The 15,787-nt window shown below is 40.8% G+C and overlaps 1 protein-coding gene across 6 annotated transcripts in view; it reads left to right on the forward strand.

Moving 5' to 3' along the window:
* Window positions 1–13,379: 13,379 nt before the first annotated feature.
* ODF2L (outer dense fiber of sperm tails 2 like) overlaps window positions 13,380–15,787 on the forward strand; it is a 37,264-nt gene continuing 34,856 nt past the window's right edge. The window contains exon 1 of one of the 6 annotated variants that reach the window (XM_073787776.1): window positions 13,380–13,446. Coding sequence is in view for 3 of the 6 variants with exons in the window: in XM_033863903.2 (XP_033719794.1) it covers window positions 15,029–15,043 (15 nt within the window). In the remaining 3 variants the exon portion in view is untranslated. Of the gene's footprint in view, window positions 13,447–14,353; window positions 14,654–14,710; window positions 15,044–15,787 lie in introns of those variants that run through there. The other 5 variants (XM_019920089.3, XM_019920090.3, XM_033863903.2 and 2 more) reach the window with 5 other exon arrangements.

Genomic DNA, 15,787 nt, shown 5'->3' on the forward strand with positions numbered 1-15,787 from the left:
TGGGACTGTCCTCAGTTCTTTTCATTCTTTTTTTTTATTCTTCTCTGTGGTAGTTATTTCCACTATTTTATCTTCCAGGTCACTTATGTGTTCTTCTGCCTCAGTTATTTTGCTATTGATTCCTTCTAGAGAATTTTTATTTCATGTATTGTGTTGTTAATCATTGTTTGTTTGCTCTTTAGTTCTTCTAGGTTCTTGTTGAATGTTTCTTGCATTTTCTCCATTCTATTTCCAAGATTTCGGATCATCTTTACTATAATTGAATTCTTTTTCAGGTAGACTGCCTACTTCCTCTTCATTTGTTTTGTCTCGTGGGTTTTTACTTTGATCCTTCATCTGCTGCATATCTCTCTGTCTTCTCATTTTGTTTAGCTTAATATGTTTGGCATCTCCTTTTCACAGGCTGCAGGTTTGTAGTTCCCATTGTTTATGGTGTCTGCCCCTAGTGGCTAAGGTTGGTTCAGTGGTTGTGTAGGCTTCCTGGTGGAGGGAACTGGTCCCTCTGTTCTGGTGGATGAGCCTGGATCTGTGTTCCTGGTGGACAGGACCATGTCCGGTGGTGTGTTTTGGGTTGTCTGTGACCTTATTATGATTTTTAGGCAGCCTCTCTGCTAATGGGTGGGGTTGTGCTCCTGTCTTGCTAGTTGTTTGGTATAGGGTGTCCAGCACTGTAGCTTGCTGTTTGTTGAGTGTAGCTGGGTCTTCACATTGAAATGGAGATCTCTGGGAGAGCTTTCGCCATTTGATATTATGTGGAGCCAGGAGGTCTCTGGTGGACCAATGTCCTGAACTTGGCTCTCCCACCTCAGAGGCTCAGGCCTGACACCTGGCAAGATCACCAAGACCCTGTCAGCCACACGGCTTCCCCAACTCCTATCCACCTAATAGTATACATAGAGGACTTGCAAGGCTGTGGATCCTCATGCATCAGCTGCTTGTTTTGTTCTCTGTTGACCAGGGGAATTTCCAGTTCAGGAGTCTGCTGATCATGGTGTCCCTTTAAAAATAATGGAAAGAAATTTGTTGGCAGTGCATGTAAGGGCAGGCTGAAGCTGCTCTGGCTTGAGATGATCCGAAATTGCACCAAGATGGAGACAACTCTTGACTTCTTAAAACTCCTTTTTCCTAGATCCACACATGTTGCTTCTGTGCTTCACATTGTTTAAGTGTAGTGTTTCTGAGTTTTCCAAAGAAATACGTATGTGTTGTATTTGGAGCAATTTAAATTTTATTGAAGAATTCATGGGGAAGCTAAGGAAGTATTTATGTCACAGAAAAAATAAAACAAAGCTTTTACATCACTGAAGGCATCAGCATTTTAAAAATAGTTTCCTATAACTATGGAGCTACCTGGTGCCCAGGTTGCCTCAGCCTCTTTCTATTATGAAGGATCTTCATCTCTCTTCCTTTCTCTCTTTTTCTTACTTTCAAAAGGAAAACCAACTAATCAGTAGAAACAAAATCCCTGCCTGGCCTCATACAGAGCCATTGCCCTGCTCCTCTGAATCCTTGGGACCATCCAGAAACCAGGTACAGTGGGAAGATTAGGAGGGCTCCCCTTCAACCACAGACATTTATAGTGTTCTCCCCATGAGGGATTCAGGGCAATAAGAATTTTTAAACACAATTATGGCTTAGGCACTTGTCTTTCTGGATGGCTTCAAAAACCACTCCAGATTGTCTCTACTTCTTCTCTAAGTTCAAAGTCAAAGCATTTATTCTTATACTATTACTTTTCCTGTGACATGTCATTTCTATTCCTTAAATTTGCTCTTTTCTCTTTAACTAGCTGGGCATAGCTAAGGTCTCAGAGTTCATCCCATATCCCACAATTCCTAGCAACCTACTTTGATCCACGTTTTCATGAATAACCTCCCATTGTAATTATTTCAAGAGTTTTGGCTATGGCTTGCTTGAAAATTCCAGTGAAGGCCCTGCTTAAACTGAGATCTCCTTTCTTTATTTCTTATTACTTACCAATTCTTTTTGTGTCTCCCATATGACTACTGTCTTCTCTGCCCTTTTCTATTCTTCTCCAAAAAGGCTAGGGACTAACTTTTTTTAAAAATTAGTAGTATGTATCTTTTACTACATAGCCGTTTTAATTTTTTTTCTCTATTAGAAAATAATGGAGTCTTTTTGACTAGGGATTCTTTAGAGTCATATAACTAGGAAAAGAGGAAAAATCAATCAATTCTTTAATATAATACTATAATTGGTCACTAAAATACAGTAATTTTAAGAACAAAATGTACAATAGATGATACATTTTTAACTAAGATCAAATGCTCATATTATAAAAGTATTAAGAGTATTTTTCAAGCAATTGTTATAAGAAACACAAATTTTTTAAAAGAAACTTTTCAGGAAGGATTTCATCTGTTTTAACCAAGGATAAGAGAATTTCTCTAGTGTCATTGTTTATCTTAAATGTCATATCACATACATGTTTTATTTCCATGTGGATGAGTTATCATGATATAGATTATAGCAATGAGTCACACATTGTAGATTGCTTATTAAGCAGGGGATCAAGCCAAAATATTAAAATTCTAGAGTTTAAGAATATGTTAAAATTTTCTCTTACTTCTGTTTTCAATTGTAAATTTTTTTTGGCATTCTCCTTTAATCCTGTATTGCAATAATTATGTAGAAGCAGTGGTTAAATGGTTAAGTGATTGGGCTTTGAAGTTAGGCTTCCTGAGTTCCAGTAAAAAGCAAAGCTTTTTACTGGCTGCATGACCTTAGGTAAGTTATTAAACATCTCTGTGCCTCAGTTTCTACATCTGTAAAATTTGAATAGTACATGTAGTGATTAAAACTGTGTCTAGGTCAGAGTAAGAGTTTAATAAATATTAATCCATATTAATTATGGCCTTTCTCTGGTGTGTGGCACCTGCTTGGGCACTGTTAGTTGCCTACCCAATAGTCAGCCTCCTTTTCTTTCTTGCTGGCCGAACCTGTCTTCCACCCACGACAGAGGTCGGAAATGTCTGATGCTCATTTTTCCAAGCCTCCCTCATACTGGGGCACTATGTAACCCGATGCTAGCTGATAATCTAAGGAGTAGTCTCTTAGCAAGAGAGAGATGAAGGAGAAGGAGGTGGTGGTGTGCGGATCGTTCACAGAAAAGATTTTTCTCCCTGAAAAAAAGAGAAATGTCTAAGAAAAGCCTACCCTTCTTTCCTATAAGGGTGCCAGAGGCTGAGGGAGCCTCTGTGGCCATTAGATGGAAGGTGAGGAGGTCAGTCAAAAAGTGAAGGGTAGTAGAGCTGAAAGGTAGAAAGAGCCTGTGTCACCGATGACACTGGTGACAGCTGAGCCAACGGGGGAGTACCAAACTCCAGACTTCTTACTGTGTAAAGTAATCTCTGATTCTTTAAGCAACCATTAGTTAGGTATCCAGTTACTTCCCACCAAAACTCTTGCAAGTGCTAAACGTACTTTAGAAAATAGCACTGGCATTTCTAAAAAGTGCCAGTCAATGTTTGAAAACATGTACAGTAAGTGGTTTAGTATATAAATGTATGATATTTTGATGAACGAAGTAATATTATATTCATTTCCTCGGCAAAATTTTGACCAAGCAATTTTCTTTTCTGTACAAAAGGATCATGCTTAGCTTCAATAAGCTAACAATGGGAAGACCTATTAAAAAATGCCCATCCAAAGCAGATAAGCCTAAAATAAAATAATTTTTTAAAAAGCAAATAGCAAAGCTAGTCCTTTAGCTTTCTTAAGCTTTTCTTAAAGTGTATACTAACCAAAATATGCTAAGTATGCCAATTTCATATTTGTATCCCTGAATTATTAATCTTTTGTCTCCACATTCTATCTTCTTATGAATATTTTTCTTCATATTTGACACCTGGGGATCCTTTATTTTCTGAGTGTTCTTGAAATAGTTAACTAACTCTCTAATTTGTAATTATATTAGCAGATTTTTAAATAATACAAAATTAATAAAATAGTGTCTGTACTCTCTATGACCACATCTTTATGCCAGACTTCAATTGCTTACACTTATTCTTAAGGTCTTTAATACCTAATCAGAGCCAAACAATAATATATTTTAAAAAGGAAATTTCATGCTTTTGCATCATTTTCCCTTGGTCAGCCAAAGAAATGCTGATGTTCAGAGGATAGAATATTGAGCTTAAAATATAAGAATAAGCAGTGTTATTTTCTGAATGATATCAAAATAAACTTCTGATTTAAAAATTGGCTATGGGGGCTTCCCTGGTGGCGCAGTGGTTGAGAGTCCGCCTGCCAATGCAGGGGACACGGGTTCGTGCCCCTGTCCGGGAAGATCCCACATGCCGCGGAGTGGCTGGGCCCGTGAGCCATGGCCATTGAGCCTGCGCATCCGGAGCCTGTGCTCCCCAACGGGAGAGGCCAAAACAGTGAGAGGCCCACATACCGAAAAAAAAAAAAAATTTGGCTATGGAATACAATATATTAAATGTTCCATACATGAACTAATTTTCTGTAGTGTATGCTGAAACTTGGGCTAAATTTGACAGTGTTAACTCGTCAAACATTCTGGATTTTTGCAGGTTATGGTAATTACTGGAGTCATTCATAGCTTAGAGGGAAAAGTAGATTAACATATTCTATTACCTTTTTTTAAAAGAAAGTTCATGTGTGAAGTCTCCAATTTCTGTGGACAATATCTGGATGAAAAGCGATAATCAGATCCAGCAAACTCACTCCTTGGTATTTACCCAAAGGAGTTGAAAACTTATGTCCACATAAAAACCTGCACATGGAAGTTTAGAGTAGCTTTATTCCTAACTGGCAAAACTTGGAAGCAACTGAGATGTTCTTCAGTAGGTGAATGTATAAATCATCTATGGTACATTCAAACAATGGAATATTATTCAACACTAAAAAGAAATGAGCTATCAAGCCATGAAAAAACATGGAGGAAACTTAAAGGCATATTACAAAATGAAAGAAACCAATCTGAAAAGGCTACATACTGTATGATTCCAAATATATAAAAAGGCAAAACTGTGGAGACAGTAAAAAGATGAGTGGTTGCTAAGGGTTTGGAGGTGGGGATGAATAGGCAGAGTATACGGGATTTTTAGGGCAGTGAAAATACTCTGTATGGTACTATAATGGTGAGTACGTCATATATTTGTCCAAACACATAGAATGCACAACACCAAGAGTGAAACCTAATATAAGCTATGGACTCTGGGTGATAATGATGTGTCAATCTAGGTTCATCAGTTGTCACAAATGTTTCATCTGGTAGGAGATGTTGCTGATGGAAGAGTCTATGCACGTGTGGGGCAGAAAATATATAGTATATCTCTGTTCCTTCCTCGTAATTTTGCTATGAACCTAAAAATGCTTTAAAAAAATAAAGCCTTTTGGGCTTCCCTGGTGGTGCAGTGGTTGAGAGTCCGCCTGCTGATGCAGGGGACAAGGGTTCGTGCCCCGATCCGGGAGGATCCCACATGCCACGGAGCAGCTGGGCTTGTGAGCCATGGCCGCTGAGCCTGCGCTTCCGGAGCCTGTGCTCCACAACGGGAGAGGCCACAGCAATGAGAGGCCCGCGTACCACAAAAAAATAATAATAATAAAAATAAAATAAAATAAAACCTTTTTAAAAAAAGAGAGAGATAATCATTCTAATTTTATATCATGTGCTTTGCACATTAAAGTAATCATCGTTTACTAATACTTAGCAATTATAGGACACAACGATTTATCAGAGACAGGGCTATGTGTTCTACAAATATGACCTCAATCATCATAACAATCCTATCAGATAAGTAGATTACTCTTTAAGTTTCTTAAAGGAAAACAAGGCTTAGAGAAGTAAAGTAATTTACCCAAGACTCGTAGCTAGAAAACATGAATACAGATAGGTATGTTTCCAAAGCCCTTGCTGCTAACCACTATGATACTGTAACAACCCATTTCAGCTTCACCTCATGCTTATTCCCAGCCTGATCTCCAATGGTTTAGTTAGTGCAGAACTGGGGTAGCTGCCTTTCTAAATAGTTTCTGGTAAGGACCTCCTTTCAACAACAGGTACCATGTTGCCCAAAACTACAGACTAAATAATTGTGTTCTCCCCAAGTTCATATTTTAAGAACCTTAATCCTCAATGTGATGGTATTTGGAGATGGAGGCTTTGGGATGTAATTAGGTCATGAGGGTGGACCCCTTATTATGGGATTAGTGCCCTCATAAAAAGAGACATGAGAGAGCTTGCTTCCTCCTTCTCTCTTTTGTATGTGAGGATATAGCAAAAAGGTATCCATCTGGAAACTAAGAAGAGGGCCCTTATGAGGAATCGAATCAGCTGGCATCTTGACCTTGGACTTCCCAGCCTCCAGATCTGTGGGTAATAACTTTCTGTTGTTTAAATCACCCAGTCTATGGTATTTTTGTTATAGCAACCCAAACTGACTAAGATGCCAATTAGATACAACTGGATAACTGTATATAACAAAGTTAACCTTGACTCCTACTTCATTCCTTACAAAAAAGTGAATTCAAGATGGATCATGTATTTAAATATAAAAACTTAGAATCATAAAGCTTTTAGAAGAAAACATATAATATCTTCACAAATGTGGAGTTGTAAAGCACAAAACCATAAAAGGAAAAATATTGATAACTTAGGTGGTATCAAAATTTTTTAAATTCTTCTCATCAAATGATACCGTTAAGAAAATGAATAGCCAAGATACAGACTGGGAGGAAATATTCATATTATATTTTATAAAAATACAAAAATAAAGAACTCCTACAAATCAATAATAAAAAGATAACCCAATACAAATTGGGCAAAAGACTTGAATAACACTTCATAAAAGATATACATATGGCGGGTTTCCCTGGTAGCGCAGTGGTTGAGAGTCCGCCTGCCGATGCAGGGGACACGGGTTCGTGCCCCGGTCCGGGAAGATCCCACATGCCGCGGAGTGCCTGGGCCCGTGAGCCATGGCCGCTGAGCCTGCGCGTCCAGAGCCTGTGCTCTGCAACGAGAGAGGCCACAACAGCGAGAAGCCCGCGTACCGAAAAAAAAAAAAAAAAAAAAAAAGAGATATACATATGGCCCATAACTATTAAAAAGGTGCTCAACAAAATCGTTAGTTATCAGGGAAATGCAAATTAAAATTACAGTGAGATGCCACTTCACACCCACTAAAACAGTTAAAATAAAAAGGTTGCCATAATAAATGTTGGCAAGGATGTGAGGCAATTGGAACCCTAATACATTGCTGGTACAAGTACTTTGAAGATGGATATGACATTTTCTTATAAACTTAAAGATATATATATCCCATGACCCAGCAATTCCACTTCTAGGTAAACAAATGAAAAAATATGTTTATAAAATGCCTTTTACAAGAATGTTTGTATCAGGCTCATTCATAATAACCAAAAAATCAACAGGAGAATTGATAAATTGTGATATATTCATATAACTGAATACTACTCGGGAATAAAAGGGAACAAAGTACTAAAATATGGAACAACATGACTGAATCTAAAAGACATATATATATATTGAGTGAAAGAAGCTAGACCCAAAATTAATTAGAATGTATGATTGCATTTATATGAAGATCAAGAATAGGCAAATTAACCTCTAGGGACAGAAAATAGAAGGTGGTTATCTCGGTGTGCACGTATGTGTGTGAGAGGGGGTAAAAGTAGTTTTGGCTGATGGACTGGAAAGGAATACAAATAAACTTTCCAGGTTGATGTAAATGTTCTATATCTTTGTTTTAGGTAGTGGCTTCATGGGTGAATATAACTGTCAAAACTCATATTCTAAACATTTATTATTTGTGCACTTTATTGAATGTAAATTATAACAATTTAATAGCAGCCTGTAGTGATCAGGAAATAAGTAGTTATTGAAGGCAAGCCTTTGATGAGAATGGCAGAAATGAAGAATACAAAGATTGTGGGGTGGGTTTGCTCTTTACTACTGTATTAAGAGGCTCAAAGAAAAATGTGATGAGCTCAGAGGTCAGGAGAGCTTCTATGATTGCCTTAAAAACATACCTCTAGGTCTTCCCTGGTGGCGCAGTGGTTGAGAGTCTGCCTGCCGATGCAGGGAACGCGGGTTCGTGCCCCGGTCCAGGAAGATCCCACATGCCGCGGAGCTGCTGGGCCCGTGAGCCATGGCCGCTGCGCCTGCGCGTCCGGAGCCTGTGCTCCGCAACGGGAGAGGCCACAACAGTAAGAGGCCCGCGTCTATACGTTGCTAGGATGACTTATCTAAATCAAATATTAATGCTGTGAAGAGCTGACTTACAAGGTAAGTTGAATAAACAGACTGACTAGATGAAAAGATCAGGCAATGACTGAGAAGGAGTTGGATCTTGAGAATTGTCGTGAAGCTGTTTGAGTAGACTTAGATAATTCTATCATCTTGATAGACCCTAGAGAGCTTTTTGCTTCCTGAAAAACTCCTCCTTACCTGTCTTATAAGGCTGGTCTTGTCTTCTTTGAAGATTCTGAAATAACTTCATCTGAGGAATTTACCTTCTCATAACTCACTGTTATCATTTCTTTATACCTCTAGACCAGCACCATCCAGTAGAAATATAATGTGAGCCACATATGTAATTTTAAATTTTCTAGTAGCCACATTAAAGATAGTAAAAAAAAAAAAGGTTAAAATTAAATTTTAATAATATATCGTATTTAACTCAATATATTCAAAATACTATCATTTCAACATGTATCCAATATAAAAATTATTAATGTATTCTACATTCCTTTTTCATATGCAACATCAGTGTGTATTTTGCACTTAAAGTATATCTCAGTTTGAACTAGTCACATTTTAAATGTTCAATAGCCATAGGTGGCTAGTGACCTCTGTATTCTCCATATCGGACCAGGGTTTCTTAATATCATCATTATCGACATTTAGACTGAATAATTCTTTTTATGTGTGGGCTGTCCTGTGCATTGTAGGCTGTTTAGCAGCATCCTTGGCCTCTACCCACTAGATGCTGGTAGTACCCCCGCCCCCCACCACGCATACCTCCAGTTTTGACTCCAAAAAAGAATGTCAAGAACCACTGGTATAGATCTACAGAGTTGGTAGATGTTCCTACCCAGTATATTATGCCCCGGTATATTCCAGGGCATAAGTAAAAAGTCTGGCCTAGGAAAAAGCTTTCACACTAAAAAATAGGCAAGATTTTGCTTATTCATATTGGCAGAAACCTATGGAATATGATAATGAATTCAAGGGTGTTAGAACGGGCATGAAAGAATATAATTTTTGATGAGGCAAAAATTTTTAATATGGATATACTTATCAGAGGCCTTGGATTCATCACGCTTGCCTGAGCATCTGGGAGTTGTTCTAAAGGTTTTCTTAGTTGGTTGGTTGAAACCTGGACTCAGTGGTGGCCTGCACTAAATAAAGTTGAGATGCTAGAAATCTCTCGATACATTTTAGAGGATTGATTTAAAAGACTTAGGGAGATAGGATGCTTGGAATGGATTTATCATTCCAGTCACCTATTCATTAGGTCAGTATTCATCATGACCCAGTCACCTATCTCCAAATATGTCCTGAGAAGGCCCAGAAGACCTTCTCTTCACTAATGCACTGAGAAAATAGTGAGGAGAATGCCAAAATCCTTTGAAATTACTGTAGCTTCTGTCCTCTAAGCACAGGGATGAAATTAGGAGATTATGCCATTGAAAGGGATCCCCAATTCCCTAGTGGACATAGTAGGATCCAAAAGTGGCAGAGACCAAATGACTGCATTTAACCATCAGAGATGAGGTACTGGTGGTTACCATAATGGACAGGAGCGCCAGAGTAGTAATCATAGTCATTTGACTAAGAGAGATCTTTTTTTTTTTTTCTGCGGTACGCGGGCATCTCACTGCTGTGGCCTCTCCCGCTGCGGAGCACAGGCTCCAGACGCGCAGGCTCAGCGGCCATGGCTCACGGGCCCAGCCACTCCGCGGCATGTGGGATCCTCCCAGACCGGGGCATGAACCCGTGTCCCCTGCATCGGCAGGCGGACTCTCAACCACTGCACCACTAGGGAAGCCCCTAAGAAGGATTTTTAACTGTGGATAATTGATCATGATATCCCTACAATGAAATGGACGGACAGTCTGCTAGGATCCTAATTGATCTGTATAATGAGAAGTTGATAGATCTGATAAAGAGAGACCTAAACTTCATTACCTTAGTGGGGACCTACAATATCTTGTCATTGGCTTCTTAACTCATGGCTATTAAAATAGGACCACCAGTTGGTAGCCCCTGGAACTGTCTTTTCTACAGAAATAGTAAGCCAAAGCAATACCATATACCTGGGGAAATTCTAGTGATTAGTGCCACCATCGAAGACTCGAAAAATGCAGGGTGATGATTCTCATCACACTAGCATTTAACCTACCATTTGGCCTGTGTAGAAGATGAATGGGTCGCCTAAGATGAATTGGTCTACATCCAGATGTAGTCTTTTTATTAGGTGAATAAGCACAATTCTTAACACCTAACGTTTAGATATCACTCTAAAAAATGTCTTTTATTCATCCTAATATGCATGAAACAACTGAAGTCATTCACTTTCATTTGGAAGTGAGAGAATGGGGGAGAATTTATTGCTTTATGTAAGGGCTTTGTTAATTCTTTAGCTCCCTGTCATAATTTAGTGTGCAGGAACAGTGATGATTTCCTCAACTTATGGGACATCACTTTTGTCTACTACATTTATGATATTGTGCTGATAGGACCTAATGATCAGGAAATAGCACATACCATAGATGCCTTGTGTAGTAAATTGTCTTTCCCATAGATTCTATGGACCTTGACACTATCCCATTCAGAGGTGGAATGTTTTACTCTTTCCCTCAGATTTGGGCTGACTCTCTATTTTATTTTAGATAACAAAATGCAGCATAAGTGATTCTGTGTAACTTCTGTGGCCATAGAGCTGCAGCTTCTGCATTTGTTGCTTGGAACACTTACTCTTGGGATGAAGCTGCCATGAAAAAAGCTCAGTTCGGTCACATGGAGAACCAATAGATAGAATGGAAGAGGTCCTGGCCTCCTGAGTGAACCCAAGTCACCAGACATAAATAAAATCATCTTGGTTAGTCCAGCTTCAGCAGCAATCTGGTTTCAACTTGGTGAGAGACCCCAGCTATTGCCACATGAACCAAAAAAACCACCCAGCTGAACCCTGCCTGAACTTCTCAAAGAAGTTCAGAACAAATAAAACAGTTTTTGTTTCAATCCACTAAGTTCGATAAAATAAGAAAAGGAAACCAAAACATACTGGAAAGAACACATGCAATTCAGAGTGGGAAAATGACAATTCAGGGTTCTGCTACCTTACTAAAATTTCTTGGGCCCAGTGGTCTGGGATATATTAGGTTACCCCCTCAATATTAAAGTTGTTTCAACTTGCATCCCCTTGGATCACGATGTTGGCGAGGGTCACTTATACAGCTGCATTCAGGGAACAAGGCTGTGCCTTGAAAGTCAACTGGCTCACAGGTCTACCACCTCAGGTGAGTGGCTCAAACAGCTGGGATCTGGATGGGTTTCCCTCTACAGCAGGGTAATTGGATTTCTTATATAGTACCTGGTTTCCAAGAGAGGAAAGCAGAACCTGCTAGGTCTCTCAGGGCCTAGGTCTGGAACTGGTCTCGGATCACTTTCACTACATTCTATTGTTCAAATTCAAGAGGAGGGGAAACAGACTCCACTTGTGATTTGTGTACAGGGATGAGAAGAATTGTTTGTATGCCATTTTGGAAACAGTTTATTACACCACCAAACTTTTTTAAATTGCTTTTTTATTTTGCTAAGTATTGCTATTCATCCTGTAACTTTTAACTTTTTATTTCATTGTTTGCAATTTTTACATTATAACATACATTTGTTGTCATGAAGAAGAAAAACACAGTTTTCATGCAACACTGAATTGTTGCATCTTACATACAAATGTCCCACTAATGAGTTTAATGATTTCAGGTACTTGATATTTTAAATGCTTTATATCAGAAGTTTGCACACCATGTCCTGTGGGCCAAATCTATCCTATTTTTTACTTATTTTTGTAAATAAAGTTTTACTGGAGCACAGGGACTTCCCTGGTGGCACAGTGGTCTTAACCACTGCCTGCTAATGCAGGGGACACGGGTTTGAGCCCCGGTCTGGGAAGATCCCACACACCATGGAGCAACTAAGTCCGTGTGCCACAACTATTGAGCCTGCGCTCTAGAGGCTGTGAGCCACAACTACTGAGGCAGCATGCCCTAAGTACTGAAGACCACACGCCTACAGCCCATGCTCCGCAACAAGAGAAGCCACTGCAATGAGAAGCCCATGCACTGCAACAGAGTAGCCCCCGCTCACGGCAACTAGAGAAAGCCCACACGCAGCAACGAAGACCCAGTGCAGCCAAAAATAAATAAATAAATTTATTTTAACAAAAAGTTTTATTGGAGCACAGCCAAGCCATGTATTTATGTATCCTCTATGGCATCTTTTAAGCAACAGTGGCAGAGTTAAGTATGACAGAGGCTGTATAACCCACAGAATTTAAAATATTTAATGTGTGACCCTTTATAGAAAAAGTATGCTGGTCTCTGCTTTAAATTATGCAGAAATCCTTGGTGGAATGTTTCACAGGTGGTCAAGTGTTTAATGATACTTGGGGAAATTGGGGGTTTTGAATGCGCTGGAATGAACTGTTATTTTCCCATTTATGTAAAAATGGAATAAGGGGGGCTTCCCTGGTGGTGCAGTGGTTGCGAGTTCGCCTGCCGATGCAGGGGACACGGGTTCTTGCCCCGGTCCGGGAAGATCCCACATGCCGCGGAGCCGCTAGGCCCGTGAGCCATGGCCGGTGAGCCTGCGCGTCCAGAGCCTGTGCTCCGCAACGGGAGAGGCCAGAGGCCCGTGTACTGCAAAAAAAACCCCAAAAACAAACAAAAAGAAAACAAACAAAAAAAAATGGAATAAGGGATCTTTCTATCCAAAATTCACTATCCAACGAGATTTTAGCAACAGATTAGATTTAGAGGATGAGGGATGCCATATTTACTTTACCTGGACAATTCAGTTAAATAAGTCAGTTTGAGAATCTTATGTAATCATTTTGAGATTTTGTGAATGTTTCCTCTTGAATGTCTTACACAGGTGGTAACTTATAATACCAATGCAATTTAATTAAAATAAGTATTTTTCTTAACAGCAGCCTAACATCTGTGTACAATTATTTTTCTAATTATGGCAAGTTAGCAAGGTTAGCTAGAATCCTAGCTTAGTGCTAGAAAAATCCCGAGAATTATGTTCCTTGCCCCCAACTCTACCTGTCCTCTTCCTCTTTTCTTTTTTATTTTTGCAGATGAGAGGACTAGCCCAGAGAAGCTAGTTGACTTGCCGAAAGTTATGATCCATCAGTGAGAGAGTAGGTACGTATATCCGCAGTTCCCCGTGCTTATTAACATTTGCATATATGGAAGCTAATGTGTTGGGGAAGCTAATGTGTTTTTTCACACACACACACTGTATTTTATTTTTACAAGAGATAAATAAACTGGTTGGGGAACTTTTTGCTGGACAATCATAGCGCTGGGGGAGGGGGGGCGGCGGGGGGGGGAAGCATTGCTGGAATCATCAGTGGAAAATATTCTTTAGTGAAACCAATAAGACGTACGCCATGGTTAAACTGCTCAGTTGATAGTGGCTCTATTTGTGAACCTAATGTGATAGCCTACGATTTTGAACGTTAGGTTGAGGCATTAGATAACTTTTTTTTTTTAACTTTTCCAAGTAGAATCTGGCCTTGTTCAGTTTATAAACCATACCAGCTGGCTGTAGCACAGATACAAATAATTTGTGACCTGAAAGATGCCTTCGAGATCACCGTCCGGTTCCCTCATTTAACAGGAGAAAATAGGCCCAGGGAATGATCTCAGATAAACAGATTTTAGCTGTTTACATTTATAACGAGCTTTCTTCCAGTCGCGGTTGCCTTGGTTTTTTCAAATCTCCTCCTTTAAATAGCAAAAGCAGTACACTTGGAAGCCAAGTGTCAGAAAATTTGGAATCCATCGGCCTTACTTCCCTTTCTGGTTGAACTCAGTTAAGATTTTAGTAACTACACACAAACGCTACCCTTCTCGGAAAACAAACGGTCGCGGGGTCGGGGGAGTTCACTGGGAGAACCAACAGAAAGACAAAGCTGCTCTCCCGGGCTCCGCCCCCTCACTCCTGCCAATAGCAGCAGACGCCGGCGCTCGCTTTCCCGAGCTCGGCCAATTGGCTGCGCCGCTGAGAGCCCGACGGAAGGGGCGGGGCGACCGTTGCCAGAGAAGCCATTTGCTGGTTACCAACTCCGCTTTGTGCCGCTTGCACCTTGTTGGGCGTTATGCCACCGCGAGCCGTTCTAGGAGTTCGCCTGCTTCCCGCGTCGAGTCCTTGCTTTCCTAGCTTTCACCAGCTGCACTGCCCCCCGCGTCCCGCTCCGTTCTAGCCGACCCAGGGCTGGAGAACACAGGTATGCTCACGGGCGGCTTACACTAACGTTCGCCGAGCGTCAGCCTTGGCGGCCCTGGCGGACCCCTTTCACAGCGGAGCGGCGGCGGGCTGACGTCACGGCGACGTACTGACGCAGCGGTAGGGACGTCGGCGTGCTTTTGGAGGGGGAAGCAAGCTTCCTGGGCTTGCATGGCCGAGGCTTAGTTATCGCGGGCAGCTCTGGGGGCGGGGCGGTGGCCAAGGTGGGTCACGGAAGTGAGAGGCCCTCGCGTCCACCCAAAACTGAACTCAGCCGCTTTCTGCCTACACCGTCCTCTCCCCCCAGACAGACAGCCTGGGCTTGGGAAAGGCAGCGAGGAAGTGTGTGGTCCCTGGGACAGCAGGGAAGATCTTAGCCGAGGTGGGCTTGTCCAGGACGGAGCCCTGACCCGGCCGGCCCCGGGCACTGCATCGTTGCTTACCGAAATAGTGCTCTCTTACGTATACGGCTGTTTTTAAAATGCCCACCATATAATGTGCCAGACTCTGGTAAGCTCCGGGGCTCCTTAAGTAAAGAATACTCCAGGCCTCGGGGAAATAATTCGTTCTCCAGGGTCCTAGAGTGCAGCCTCAATTCCTTTAAGTGTGTGGTTTGGGCAGGTCACTAACGTTACTGCCTTCAGCTTCCTTTTCTGTAAAATGAGGAGGATAAGTCACTTTAGAGTGGTTGTAATAAAAGAGATTAAGTTAACCAGTGCCAGGTTTTGAGTAGGTGGTCAGTAAGTGGTGCTTGTTTAGTGAGGAAACCATAGCCAGACTTTGGCTGGTGTTGGGATAAAGTCTATTGCAGAGACGAAGTTTTCCTATCATCTCACACATAGTAAGGTTTCAGGTGTTTTTGAATGAATGAGGTTCTTGGAGTAGTTTTAAGCACCACTTGGTTAGTTATGGTTAAAGGAATAGACTGCGGTAAGCCTGTCGGCTTTTAAAATGTGTTTGATACCTTTCTGCTTTAATAAGATTGTCACGGCAATGTTTGTCATGGCCCTTAACAACCAGGTATCCATTTTTTGCTTCTCATTTTCTTCTAATTTCACAATTGATGTGTATTAATAGGATAGTTTTTGCATCTCAAACACCCAGAGGTATGAGAAAATGGCTTTGTTTATATTGCTACTAATCACTGCTTAGTTTGTGCAAGTGACTGAGACCCAAGTATCTGGGTATAGCAATGAGGTTGACAGAACATCTATCCCCTTGGGCACAGTTCTGTTGGAAGTCAATAATTGTTCT

This window comes from Tursiops truncatus, chromosome 1, assembly GCF_011762595.2.
Source record: "Tursiops truncatus isolate mTurTru1 chromosome 1, mTurTru1.mat.Y, whole genome shotgun sequence".
Taxonomy (NCBI): Eukaryota; Metazoa; Chordata; class Mammalia; order Artiodactyla; family Delphinidae; genus Tursiops; species Tursiops truncatus.